General features: G+C 37.9%; 1 protein-coding gene across 1 annotated transcript; it reads right to left on the reverse strand.

Annotated features, from left to right (window-relative positions):
* Positions 1-759: 759 nt before the first annotated feature.
* On the reverse strand, positions 760-9,641 carry LOC114244469 (uncharacterized). Its single transcript, XM_089734583.1, has 5 exons — positions 9,429-9,641; positions 6,680-6,750; positions 4,775-4,919; positions 3,108-3,237; positions 760-2,092 (listed from the first exon to the last, which is right to left on the reverse strand). The coding sequence occupies exons 1-5, from the start codon at positions 9,501-9,503 to the stop codon at positions 1,959-1,961; spliced, it is 555 nt and encodes a 184-aa protein (XP_089590709.1). The 5' UTR covers positions 9,504-9,641; the 3' UTR covers positions 760-1,958.
* Between the last annotated feature and the right edge of the window lie 5,344 nt (positions 9,642-14,985).

The following is a 14,985-nucleotide window of genomic DNA, read 5'->3' on the forward strand; positions in this document are numbered from 1 at the left end:
GGATACTAAGTTTCAAGTCCATCGGGTGCATAGTTCAGTAGTTATAACGGAACATCCGTAAAAACCACTGTAGATATTAGTATAGATGACTGAATTGTGAAGTAGGGCGACTTTTGAGTCCGCACGGGTAGGTACGACCCTACCTATTTCTGCGTGAAACAGTAACGCGTTTCGGTTTTAAAGATGGGGTAGCCGTTTTACTGTAAAACTGAGACTCAACACGTCTCTAGATTGGTGCCGATATTTCCGTTGTTGATTCTATAGGATCCAATAACCACTTACCCGGTGGGCCGTTGTCGAAGGCGGATAGACATCACAACATTGAATACGGAAAATTAGAAACATTTATTTCCATACACATTTAATAAATTTAGTTTAATCCTACAACACTAGTCTACAACAAATGACGTAATGACAACAGCAATTGGTTTTTACTTTGTAAAGAAAAGCAGTTTATGGCCTATAGTTTGGTATTTGGTCATTTAATTATTTATCTCTTATTTATTTATTTAATCTACTTACAAATTAACAGTATGAACCAAAACATTTATAAGATATTAATAATTAGCTTAAGTAATTCCTAACAACAACAATAAATCGCTGCAAACCATCATGGAATATATCCATTTCCGGAGCATAGGCTAGCAAGCCATTGAGTAGCGAGACAGCACGATGCGTCGCGTCGGAGAGTCAGCGGTGTGCTGCGTACGCGCGTGCTTATAAGTGACAATGAAATGAATTCAAAAACTTTGACCGAGATATTATTGTGAATAAATTGAATGAGCACGAAAACTATTAAAGCATTCGAATTGTCAGAATTATCTATATATTAATACGTGAAGCAAAAACTTTGTATCCCTTTTTACGAAAATTGCGCGGACGGAGGAGTATGAAATTTTACACACTTCTAGAGAATATAGAGAAGAAGTGCACAATGTTAATATTTTTTTTTAAATAATGCATAAAAGATACATTAAATCAATAAAGAAAACATTACACACACTACATGCCATGTATTTGAAGCACACACGCATGCATACTATTTATTGTGAAACTTTTGTTCTTGACGTCTGTTGTCAAATTGAGATTAAATATTGTTTGTCTTTGTTAATATAGTGTAGTCTTGGCGAAATTTGTGATTATAAAATACAATCATAATAGTGTACAAACTTAGAATTCAAATTAATTATAGTCGAATTTCGACTACTGCGGGACCTCTATTTAATCTAAGCATTCGAATTGTCAGAATTATTAACATGAAAGCATGATACGAACCAAAAAGTGAAATTCGGTAGTTTTTAATAAATACAGTCAAAACCGTTTACTGCGACATCGTTTAGAACAACATGCCGGTTATAATAACCTAGAAGAAAGGTCCCGGCTGAATGCCATATGACCGCCTTATTAAAAACATTGCTTTATACGACATTGCTAATAACGACATACCTCATAAAACGACCACATTCAACTAATATTTCGAAGAATTAGATCTGTTAGAACGACCGGCTAAGCTGTATTGTAAACAATTTGAATAGGTATCCACATTTGTCTTCAATGGCTATTAAGCTATTAAAATCAGGAAAGAAAACAATAGGATTTAGTTTAGTGTAGGGTCTTTTCTAATTCTTAGAAACAAAACACGTGCATGCGGTAGAGTCAAAGCCCGCTTCTTCGTATCTCTTCAGTTAGTTTGTTACTTAACTATACACAAGACGCACCAAAACTTTGTGGAGCTATTCCTGAAACTTTCAAAATGTCGCAAAGAATGAGAAAACAAATTAATATTGAAGAAAAATCGCGTATTATGTAAATATATTTTTCCAAAAATTCCCTATCGATTTGTTTGTACTTGCACGATACACATTAAACATCACCGGTTGTTACGACTATCGGTTTTTACGACTGAATATGAGCAGTCCCTTCGATGTCGTTATAACAGATTTTGACTGTAATCATATCTATGCGTCGTCTTCATCGATGAGCACAGTCATATCGGTCAATGAATCGTCGAAGTTTTCATTAAATATTATCTTTCCAGCGTTCATTCCCTCGTAAATTGCGTGCACTACTCTGAGCACGTATGCGTAGAAAACTGAAACAAAACATTGAAATGACCATATTATTAATTCCGAGCAATTATAAAAGCATGTTTGAAGTCGTCGTGGCCTAAAGGATAAGACGTCCGGTGCATTCGTTGTTGCGATGCACGGTGTTCGAATCCCGCAGGCGGTTACCAATTTTTCTAATGAAATACGTACTCAACAAACGTTCACGATTGACTTCCACGGTGAACGAATAACATCGTGTAATAAAAATCAAACTCGCAAAATTATAATTTGCGTAATCACTGGTGGTAGGACCTCTTGTGAGTCCGCGTGGGTAGGTACCACAGTGCCCTGCCTATTTCTGCCGTGAAGCAATAATGCGTTTCGGTTTGAAGGGTATAGGGCAGCAGTTGTAACTATACTGAGATCTTAGAACTTATATCCCAAAGTGGGTAGCGTATTTACGTTGTAGATGTCTATGGGTTCCAGTAATCGTTCAACACCAGGTAGGCTGTGAGATCGTTCACCCATCTAAGCAATAAATAAATAAAAACCTATTACATAGTACATAATGGATATTAGGTATTACTCACTGGCTTCTAACTTTTGTATTAGACGCCATGGGTCTATAACTTTTATTGGCTTAGCAGAAAAACCATTTATGGCAAGATATTCAATGGGATAAGCGGTCGCAGCTTACACCCACCATGGGATATAATGGGATACAGTGTGCTAATACTATTACTAGTCCAGTGCATGATATAAAAGTTCCTTTTTTTCTCCTACCTATTCGCTGATAGCTTAAAGGGGCTATTTCAGCTACGCCCGGACGGGTACGTGAGCTCGTGTGTTCAACCCGACAGAGTTCTATAATTTTAGCTCCAGCAAGAGAATCTACCACCGGATCGGAATCGCAACCACTGAGAAGATCCGGCGAGAAACTGATTAGGCTGAAAATTCCTTTTAGACTAAAAATACTGTAGTAAACGTTCTTTCCACCCTAAGACGCATGACGGCTTTAGATATAAATAATAATTAGAACAGAAATAACAGAGTACTCACTTGAAGCTGTGGTAAGGCTAAAAGCGTGGATCCAATACAGGTTTAGGAGTAAAAGTAATGCGCCCAGTTGTAACATTATAGTCAATATTATCCCGTAAGAAAGATAGCTGAGCACTAAACACGGTTTGTTCTGTAATGGAGATTATAGCAATATCAACACTTGAATAGAGTTTTAAATTAGGTCACGTTTGTATCTCCCTTGAGGAGAGATAATAATAAATAATAGTTAAAAAAACCAACAAAATACGCTTTTATAGAAAACCCAACTAAAAAAAAGCGCGGTATGCATGGTATCAATAGATATAAATATTTTATGAACAGATATGAGTAGAAGGGTTATTTTGATAATATCCTGAAAAGCACCCCACGCTTTTTTACAATAAAATATTTTTTTCTTACACTATTTTTAATTCAAATTTATTTATATTTATTTTCTATTCTTTAGTTGGAATTTCTGTAAAAGTATATTTTTTTTAGTTTTTTTAAACTATTATTTATATAAATTATTTTAGGTGAATTTCAATTTTCTCAGTTTTTTTTTAATTCTTTAATTGTCATCGGTCCTTACTAAGTATACCAAATTTCGAGTTAATCCGACGTTCTGAAGGGGGTCAAAATCATGTTTAAAGATTCCATTACAAACATACAAACATCTGAAGCTAATAAAAGCGTATTAAAAACCTAGATATCGTGCGGACGCCGTAACTTCAATTTGATTTGATCTAGGAAAGACATAAGATTTGATGCAGGAAAGACACTGGACAAGGATACAATCCAAGATATATTATTTAAACAGAATGCTCCCGGTGAACTTCCTAATTAACCTCTTCCATAATTTGTCTTGTAGGAGAAGATGAACTTTTATTATTTGACTAGCCCATCACATGTCCAGTATACTAATAAATCACTTTGAAGGTTTAACATGAACTGAAAATGTTTCAAAGTAATTGGATAAACGTGTGCATAGAATACGAACAAACAAATTTACTAATATGTATTTACTGGGTGAGCGAGCACAAAGCCTACCTTGTGGTAAGTGGTTGCCGAAGCGCATAACATGTCGTCTTCTCGCATTAAAACTGTATAATCTCAAAACTTACTAATTTTATAGGAGAGTGTTTTGAAGGTTTAACATTGATATTTTTAATATTAATCATCTTTGCAACATTTATTTTTTATCTTTTACCAGTTACACGATCTGTCTTTTAAAGTAAGATAAAATTATGTATTAATTGTGTTAATAGTAGCCAAAATATAGGTAAACTAAAAAAAAAAAAAAACTACGCTCTTTTGACAGTATTTATGAGAAAAATACTGGTGATACCAAATGATTCCGCATATTTACTCAATTTCGAATATTTATGGAAATTGTACACTTTTAATGCGAAAAGACGATATATGATAACAAAAATGCCGTCGGCCACCTAGAGAGATTATATCGTTTACCGGCTGTTTGTAGTGGTAGGCAGCGGCCTGGCTTTGCCCTTGACATTGCAGAAGTCCATGGGCGACGGTAACCACTCACCATCAGGTGGGCCGTATGCTCGTCGTATGTAAGATGGAACGGAAAACTACTACGCGGCAGAAATAAGCAGGATTCTGGTATCAATCCATTCATGTAAAGAAACTTATGCGATTACAATATACATAGCGTTTAAAAAACCTACTTTGAAGAGTCCAACGAGTAGCAACCAAGAGAAGAGCATCCACAGTACAAAGAAGACGAGGCAGACAGCCAGAGTAGCTTCCATTGCATTCCTCTTGATTTCCACGTTAAGAAAGCCGTTAAAGATATTCCCTTCTGTAATGGAACTGAAAAAAATATTTTGTATATAAACAAAGCGTTTTAATTCAAGATATGTACCCCTATGTTTTCAGTTAGCGGTAGGCAGCGGGGCATTGCTGAAGTCCATGGGCGACGGTAAACATTCACCATCAGGTAGGCCGTATGCTCGTCTGCCTACAAGGGAAATAAAAAAAGTTCTTTTCGATACTCAAATTAGGTGCAAAATATTTTAATTCAGGATGTGGACTTCTGTGGTTTCATTGTAAATTCTTTGTCATTGTAAATAATGTAAATCCTTTTAAAGCAAAAAGCGCAATCAGATTTATAATTTTTTTTTACATTGTTTAGTGCTAATATTTTGTTTCGTATTTTTTAAAGTCGCACCCTGAAAGTAGCTTATAGTAATCATGAGCAAAAAGTACAGTCAGATTAATAGGATTCGCCAACTTCCTTTAGTACTAATAATTTGCTGCGTATTTTTGACGTGAAACTACCTACCGACTACGAGAAATCATATATTTTGATCACAAAAATACAACGGGTGTATTGTTTACTAAACTAGCTCGCCGCTCCTATTTAGTATATTTATTAACGACATTCCCCGGTCGCCACCGACCCAGTTAGCCTTATTCGCCGACGACACGACCGTTTACTACTCGAGTAGAAACAAGTTCCTGATCGCGAGGAAACTCCAGAGCGCAGCCGTAACCTTAGGACGGTGGTTCCGAAAATGGCACATAGACAGCAACTCAGCGAAAAGCACAGCGGTGTTATTTCTAAGGGTAAGCTTCACACGGATTTCCTCCCGGATTAGGAGGAGAAATCTCACACCCACGATTACCCTCTTCAGCCGACCCATACCCTGGGCCAGGAAGGTCAAGTACCTGGGTGTCACCCTGGATGCATCCATGACATTCCGACCTCATATAAAATCAGTCCGCGACCGTGCCGCGTTTCTTCTCGGCAGATTCTACCTCATGATCTGCAAGCGGAGTAAAATGTCCCTTCGGAATAAGGTGACACTTTACAAAACTTGCATAAGGCCCGTCATGACTTACGCGAGTGTGATATTCTCTCACACTACCCACACACACATAGACACCCTCCAATCTCTATAATCCCGCTTTTGCAGGCTAGCCGATGGAGCTCCGTGATTCGTGAGGAGCATTTTTTATTTATTGCTTAGATAGGTGGACCAGCTCACAGCCCACCTGGTGTTAAATGGTTACTGGAACACATATACATCTACAACGTAAAGGCGCCACCAACCTTGAGATATAAGTTCTAAGATCTCAGTATAGTTACATTCTCTACAATTATTTATTTGATGTTATACAATTGACAGTTTTAGACACCGAAATACAGAGAAATATGTGATGCGTCTGCGATGGCCATGTTTTTTATCATTGTTTCCTCTAGTGCTGCCATTATAGGGAACTCCAATTGGCTTAAAAAGTTATAAGGAAATAGCGAGTAGGCTATGAGATAGATAATTTATGTGACGGTAGGCGCGGTTTGCAATTTTAACCCGGTATAATTTTGGATGGCGGCGTTCACGAGGCGGTGACCACTTCGTAAATTCCTTTAATCATGTTATACTGCAGTAAAGAAAAACCTATGAAATCGAATAAATCATGAGTATGGCAATTCGTTGTTTTCTCCGCATTTCAATTAATCCGGTCGCATCTTAATAGTAGATTAACATAAGACTTGAACTAAAGGTCTTAGTTACCAGGTCATAAAATACCTTAAAAAAACTTAATGATAAAAAGCCTCATATATTTACCTTTTCTCGTCATCTTCGTATATTTTCACAGTAAGCAGTGTCATAACCACGGAACCAATCGTCGAAATTATCTGGAAGGAAGTTTGATTTAGACATAAACATTAATATATGGTTTTTTCACACACAGCACTAGCAACGGGAGACATCCCTAAGAAAAAAGACAGTCTGTCAGATTGAGGGATACAAAATTGTGTTCTACGTTTTTAAGTCGTCGTGGCCTAACGGATAAGACGTCCGGTGCATTCGTGTTGAAGCGATGCACCGGTGTTCGAATCCCGCAGGCGGGTACCAATTTTTCTAATGAAATACGTACTCAACAAATGTTCACGATTGACTTCCACGGTGAAGGAATAACATCGTGTAATAAAAATGAAACCCGCAAAATTATAATTTGCGTAATTACTGGTGGTAGGACCTCTTGTGAGTCCGCGCGGGTGGGTACCACCACCCTGCCTATTTCTGCCGTGAAGTAGTAATGCGTTTCGGTTTGAAGGGTGGGGCAGCCGTTGTAACTATACTTGAGACCTTAGAACTTGTATCTCAAGGTGGGTGGCGCATTTACGTTGTGGATGTCTATGGGCTCCAGTATCCACTTAACACCAGGTGGGCTGTGAGCTCGTCCATCTATCTAAGCAATAAAAAAAAATTAAAAAAAAATTGTTTCCAGATAAAAAGCCAATTGATTGTTAATGTATACGATTTTAAGGTGCGCGTGGAATAAATAACAGGTATATTTTTTTTACGGTTTATGGACGATCTCACGGCCTGATGTTAACGGGTCACCAGATCTAACAGCCACCTTGTGACATGAGGTCTAAATCTCGATTGTAGTTTCATGTACCACAATAAGTCTTTAACCCTAAAACTGGCGCATTGTCGCTACAATGTTGGAGGATAGAGAAAGATACGCCCACTGAATTGCTTGTCGGATCTTCTCAGTGGGTCGCGATTCCGATCGAATGGCACGTTGAATGGCCAAAACCTTAGATATCAATTATTTCTCTTGCATCTTTACATCAATTAATCAATTTATCACACCCTCAATTTAAGTCACCAATCGTTTTTTTTTTAAGCTATTGCATAGCTTCTATCGCGGGCCTTGAGCGCGGCGACTGAATCAAGAAATTCCGTAACGAAAATAACCGGACACCCCCACTACGCCTACTATGTAGCTCGCGTTCAACACATTCACACGTTGCGCTTGTGTAGTGTTTGTGAATAAGCGCGCGGCGTGACGTCGCACTGCCGCATGCACATCATGAAAAGTCTGCCCATCTCTCCCTCGCGCGGTCTAGGTTATGAGTGTGAAGGGGACAGTTAATGTTTTGCTTTTGTTAATGTTTATAAATATAGCGTGGTTTTATTTTATTGTTGTTTTAATATTAAATTATTATTGTCGATTTATAATTGCATAAGTTGATAAAAAATGCTATGCAATAGCTTTACCGCGGCAGTCTCCGAGTGCCACACGTGTTTTTTTTTTATCCTACCTATGCTGATAGCCTTGAGAGGCTATTTCAGCTTCGCCCTAGCGTGTAGGTGAGCTCACGGTGCTCAAACCGGAGTGTTGCTAACACTGGCCCCAGCAAGAGCAGTGCTTCGCATAATCTACCACCGGATCGGAAACGCGACCCACTGAGAAGATCGGGCGAGAAACTCGTGGGGTGTGTATGTGGGTTAATGCGCTCGTCGAGCCCTTCATCGCAAGTGAAGGGTTCGACGAGGACGGTGACCGGTGCTTGCGGTACCTATAAGCACCGTTAATGGATCAGGAGGATCCGTAATGACGTGAACACCACCTGTGTTGATTTAATGAAGACGTTCCTCAACACTGACTTATTCTGTTAGGGCTCCAAGACTGTACCGACTTCCACAACGACTGCTAAAACTAAAACTTCATATATTTAGTCGCTTATTTAACTCAAAAATGTTGTCATCGTTCTGAATCGTATGATAATGTAATAAAATAATGTACATTAAATAAATCTAAATAATTATTTACTTTATGCATTAATTATTTCATGAAAAATAATGGCACTTTAATATAGATTAGAAGGAACACGGCTTGCGGAAAATATTATAATGTTTATTAGTTGTGGAGCGCTTTGATTGCGGATCATATGACTTCACAAATACGACAGTAAAAACATTGTTTAAGTTAAAAACAATATTACAGATACCCAGAGCTTTGACTGGCTTATTTCTAACAAATAAAAATCTGCAGGACTTCGATTCCTAAATATCAATTATATAATTCTCTTTATTAATGTGTTCTCTGGAATTAATTCACAGCAATTTATAATTAGTATTAATGAATAAGACTATACTATTGTATTTATGCGACATAATTCTATTCTATAAATAACAAGCTTTTGTCCGCGACTCCGTCCGCGTGAAATAGTCACTTTGGCATAACGCTAAATTTTATCCCCCACTTTATTTACGTAGAAAGTGAAAATATTTTTGAATTATAGAATGTTAAGGAAGCTATTTAAACCCCTATTTTTGAAACATTCTTTATTTCTGCTCCACTTGTATCGGCCTTCCTCAGTAAATAGGCTATCTAACACTGAAAGAATTTTTCAAATCGGACCAGTAGTTCCTGAGATTAGCGCGTTCAAACAAACAAACTCTTCCGCTTTATAATATTAGTATAGATATGCTATTATAATCTTAATTTTGTTCTCACACAAATACAAATGAAATTTTATGAAATTTTAAAAAGTTAATTGTATTTCCTCAAACTCACCGTACTTCCTAGTGCTATCAGAATGGCGGCTTGTTTCAACGGAGCACAATAACAACATCTCTCAATAGTTGTCATGATTAGTTAAAAAATAAATTATTGACAATAATTAAATTAAATTTAAACACACATTATATTTCCTGTTGCCTGCGCAGGAGTAACTGGGCGAACGATATCGTATTCATAGGAATTACGAAGCCTATGTAACAACGTATAGGGACATTGTGGTATCGATATAATACGCCTGTCGATATTTCGATTTCGATCGATTATATTAATACGTGAAGCAACCACTTAGTCCCCCTTTTTACGAAAATTGCGCGGACGTATGAGTATGAAACTTCCCACACTTATAGAGAATATAGAGAAGGAGTGCAGAATGTTAAAATTGTTTTTAATTATGCATTAATAATACATTAAATCAATATAAAAAGCATTACGCACACTGCTATGTATTTGACACACTTACGCATATACTCTTTGTTTATTGTCAAACTTTTATTGTTTATAGTCTGTAGTCAAATTGAGAATAGATTAATATTGTTTTATAGTGTAGTTAGTCTTGGCGAAATCTGTGATTATAGAAGTTTAATAGTCTTTAACAATAGAGCCATAATTATGTACAAACTAAAAATTTCAGTTAATTATAGTCGAATTTCGACTACTGTGGGACCATTAGTTGTATTAATTTTCACTTCATAACTTCTAATCTACATGTATGTATATGTGTGTGTGTGTGTGTGTGTATGTGTGCGTACTAGTTTAATATAATGTTTAATATTGTTATTATGTTATTTCCTTTTACGTTTACGTCTCGCGAAAACCGAAGAAAATATTACGTCAAATAATTTTATGCTGTAAATAAGCGGTCTGAATGCTTATATACGTAATTTAAAAAAAAAGGGTACATGAATCGGATGGGAATTTTTTCAAGGTATAGACAATTGTAACTTTATTTCGTATTTCAGTACCTAGTTACGAGTAATTTGGACATTTTACATCGCTGTGTTATAACTTCCATAAAAAATTAAAATCTGTGGGATTTCGGTAATAAAAAATACATCCATAGCACATATCGACGTCCCAACACTAACAACGTAACCCCTGATCCTATACAATATTGGTATGTAAGCAATTATAACAATAATAATTCATTCGATATGTTTGACAACTTCAAAAGTCACAGGGACTTATTTCAGGAATAGGTTAATTCAAGTGCATTTTGGGTTAAGTGTCGAAGAGTGGGTATTTGGGACCGTCTGGTTAGCTTCGTCGACCGTATGTTTTTGTTTGAGCAGCTGACCTACTAATATATCGAAAATCTTTGCAACTATATAGAGTAATTTAATTCGCATTTTTGTGGCGTAACCAATTAAGATTTTTTGTTACTGGTGGGTGAGAAAATTTCAGTAGTGAATGCATATTTCGATAAAAATCTGAAATTTTATTTGAGATGGAACAAAATTCAAAAAGTTATTTCGTTCTTTTTATGATTATCCAAACTTAACTGAAATCCTGAGATAAGTACAGGTTTTTATTTTTTTTATTTTTTATTTTTTATTGCTTAGATGGGTGGACGAGCTTACAGCCCACCTGGTGTTAAGTGGTTACTGGAGCCCATAGACATCCACAACGTAAATGCGCCACCCACCTTGAGATACAAGTTTTAAGGTCTCAAGTATAGTTACAACGGCTGCCCCACCCTTCAAACCGAAACGCATTACTGCTTCACGGCAGAAATAGGCAGGGCGGTGGTACCCACCCGCGCGGACTCACAAGAGGTCCTACCACCAGTAATTACGCAAATTATAATTTTGCGGGTTTCATTTTTATTACACGATGTTATTCCTTCACCGTGGAAGTCAATCGTCAACATTTGTTGAGTACGTATTTCATTAGAAAAATTGGTACCCGCCTGCGGGATTCGAACACCGGTGCATCGCTTCAACACGAATACACCGGACGTCTCATCCGTTAGGCCACGACGACTACAAAAACAACAAGTCTGAACAAGTAACACGATCATCTAGCCGATGATGCATTATATACTCATGGACAGACTTCCGATATGAAATTGGGCATCGTACAATATAAACCAAACTCGGATGTGTATTTTTATGTAATCACCGCTTAAAATGCGCAAAACGAAAAAAATTTTTTTATTATTTTTTATTTATTTATTTATTTATGTACACACAAAAAGGAAGACATAGTACAGAGTAATAGGAAAATTATGTACAAAGGCACTGCTTATTTCTTTAAGAATTAAGGCATTTCTGTAACGAAATACTGCCCTGATGTGTCTAAGAGTGTTTATAGCTCTGCTTATCGATTCTGTGAACTGCACAAGTCAACGAAAACTAATTTAGGCACTTACTTACCTTTTTTCGATGATCCTTTGTTTTGTAATACGAATTCTCTTAAAGCGAACTAAGATTGTTTTAGAGGCGTACATTATGGGCCATAGACATAACAATGTGAACCATTAATATTTTTTATTGCTTCGATGGATAAGCGGTCACCGGAATCCATAAACATCAGCCACCGTACTGCCGCCAACCTTGAAACCTGAGTTCCAATTCTCAGTACAACGGCTGCCCTACCCTGCAAACCGAAACGCATTACTGCAGCAGAAACAGCAGGGTGGTGGTACCTACCCGTGCGGATTTGCAAGACGCCCTACCACCAGTAATACGCAAATTATTATATATTTGTTTTTATTACACGATATCATTCCTTCACCGTGGAAGTCAATCGTGAACATTTGTTAAAAACGTGTTTGATTAGAAATAATTGTACCTACCTGTCTGCGGGATTCAAACACCGACATATTCTCATCGTTCAATACATTTAACCCACAGACACAGTCCACCGAGTTTCTTGCCGGATCTTCTCAATGGGTCGCGTTCCTGATCCGGTTGTAGAACAAAAGCAGTGCTTCGCAGATTCGATTTTATAAAGCGCTGCTCTTGCTAGGACTAGTGCTAGCAACGTCCCAAGATAGAGCCCCGCGAGCTCACCTACTCGCTCGGTGAATCTAGACCCCTCGAGGTCACTAGTATAGATAGAAAAAAAGAAGTTCAATACGAATGTTTTGTCCTTTAGGCCACGACTACTTTACTAACCCAGCTGTACTGGTGAAATTGGAAGGGCCTCCGGGCCACCAGTAACCTTCAATCTTAAAAAAATAAATAGATTAGTAAGTTAAATGCATGGAATTAATAAGTACCTGTTAAATGTTTAGTAGCGCCTTATTAAAAATCGTAGCAATAACTTTGAAAAATGTATGACTTTTATGATATTAAAAAATGCACGAGTCTTTAAGAATACAATTTTGAACAAATCAAGTTTAGTTTCGTGACAGCAGAACTAGTATAAATAATTTTATTTTCGTAGTGGTATTATTATGTTGTTATATTTTTGCCAATTTAAACTACTTTGTGACAAATACATGTATTTGTTTTTTTTTTCTTACCTAAGCTGATGGCCTTGAGAGGCCATTCCAGCGTAACCCTAACAAGTAAGTGAGTGCAGGGAGCTCAAACCTGACGACGTTGCTAATAACACTAACCATAGCAAGAGCAGTGCTTCACAGAATCTACCACCGGATCGGAAACATAGCCCACTGAGAAGATCCGGCGTAAAACTCAGTGGGCTGTGTCTGTGGGTTAAGTAACTCGCCGAGCCTTTCGTCGCAAGCGACGGCTTCGACGACAACGATGACCGGTGCTTGAGGTACCTAAATGTACTGTTAATGGATCAGGAGGATTCGAAATGACGTGTTTTGGACGACGTCAACTCGTTACCATTCGGTCCGCAGGATTGGTAATGTAAGTATTTGTTGATAAGACTCGCAAACAGCCTATAATAGATGCTGACGATGCATTTTGTTTATTTAATAAAATTTGCAGGGAAATATGGGTGCAAACTGCGTGAGCATCCCATACATATAGCTATAATATACTCAAATAGCTAATGATAGATCTGCTATACATTCCCATTGCACTTACCAAGCACTCTTTCCTTCTGCCACAGTACTCTTCATAACATACCTATTTTGGGATCACAAGTAAGTTCTTCATCCTCTCGTCTACGAGGGTTATCTTAAAATATAATTAAATAGCTGTTTTTACCTGATTTTATTATTTACCTACCCATCGTAGTAGCCTTAAGGGGCTATGCTAGGTTTTACAAACGCGTAGGCGAGCTTACCGGGCTCAACCTGACAAATTTGTTAAGACTAGCCCTAATGAGAGCAGTGTTTCGCAGAATCTACCACCGGTTCGGAAACGCGACCAACTAAGGAGATCCGGCGAGAAACTCAAGAAAAGAAGCTAAAATAGCCTCTTAAGGCTATCAGCTATCATTGAAGTCGTCGTGGCCTAAAGGATAAGACTTCATGTGCATTCGTGTTGAAGCGATGCACCGGTGTTCGAATCCCAGGCAGGCGGGTACCAATTTTTCTAATGAAATACGTACTCAACAAATGTTCACGATTGACTTCCACGGTGAAGGAATAACATCGTGTAATAAAAATCAAACCCGCAAAATTATAATTTGCGTAATTACTGGTGGTAGGACCACTTAGTCTTGTGAGTCCGCGCGGATAGATACCACCGCCCTGCCTATTTGTGCCGTGAAGCAGTAATGGGTTTCGGTTTGAAGGGTGGGGCAGCCGTTGTAACTATACTGAGACTTTAGAATTTGTATCTCAAGGTGGGTGGCGCGTCTACGTTGCAGATGTCTATGGGCACCAGTAACCACTTAATACCAGGTGGGCTGCGAGCTCGTTCACCCAACTAAGCAATAAAAAAAGCATAGATAGGGAGAAAAAAAAATAACTTCACGTCTTGTGGGTCCACCCGTCTAAGTAATAAAAAACCACAAGGATCGTGGCAAAATACGTTAACACAAGGATATCCGTATACTATACTAGCATTAGGTAGGTAGCGGCTTGACTCTGTCACTGACATTGCTGACGTCCATGAGCTCGGTAACCACTCACCACCATGGGACGTACGCTCGTCTGCCTATACGGCAATAAAATAAAAATAAAAAAAATTACTTCTTCTACTTATTCTATTCTGGACTGTACGCGTCACGTGACTAAAGTCTCAAATGGCTTCGGCATCTCAGAGATATTGTGACGGAAAGATCTCGATTCGTCGAGGTAAGTTAAATATAAGTTTGACGGCCGAATAAATTACAGTGTTTTGTTGCTAATTTATTCATATGCCGTCGAGTTTGGTTTTTGTGTATTGTATTGCTTTCGCGAGTCGTCCGCGAACACGGAGACTGCGAAAAATACAAAACGTAGGACGTAATAAGCGCGGTAGTGAATTGAAATTATATAAAACTATTACTGGTGGTAGGACCTCTTGTGAGTCCGCGCGGGTAGGTACCACCACCCCGCCTATTTCTGTCATGAAGCAGAAATGCGTTTCGGTTTGAAGAGTGGAGCAGCCGTTGTAACTATACTTGAGACCTTAGAACTTATATCTCAAGGTGGGTGGCTTATTTGCGTTGTAGATGTCTATGGGTTCCAGTAACCACTTAACAC

Source organism: Bombyx mandarina, chromosome 18 (assembly GCF_030267445.1).
Source record: "Bombyx mandarina strain Sakado chromosome 18, ASM3026744v2".
Taxonomy (NCBI): Eukaryota; Metazoa; Arthropoda; class Insecta; order Lepidoptera; family Bombycidae; genus Bombyx; species Bombyx mandarina.

What these genes read in the sequence shown, in the direction of transcription:
- LOC114244469 (XM_089734583.1), bottom strand. Translation starts at nt 9,503, where the DNA reads ATGACAACTATTGAGAGATGTTGTTATTGTGCTCCGTTGAAACAAGCC. An exon ending in TGATAGCACTAGGAAGTACG is followed by an intron (nt 6,751 to 9,428) that starts GTGAGTTTGAGG and finishes ACTTCCTTCCAG; the next exon opens with ATAATTTCGACGATTGGTTC. An exon ending in TACGAAGATGACGAGAAAAG is followed by an intron (nt 4,920 to 6,679) that starts GTAAATATATGA and finishes TATTTTTTTCAG; the next exon opens with TTCCATTACAGAAGGGAATA.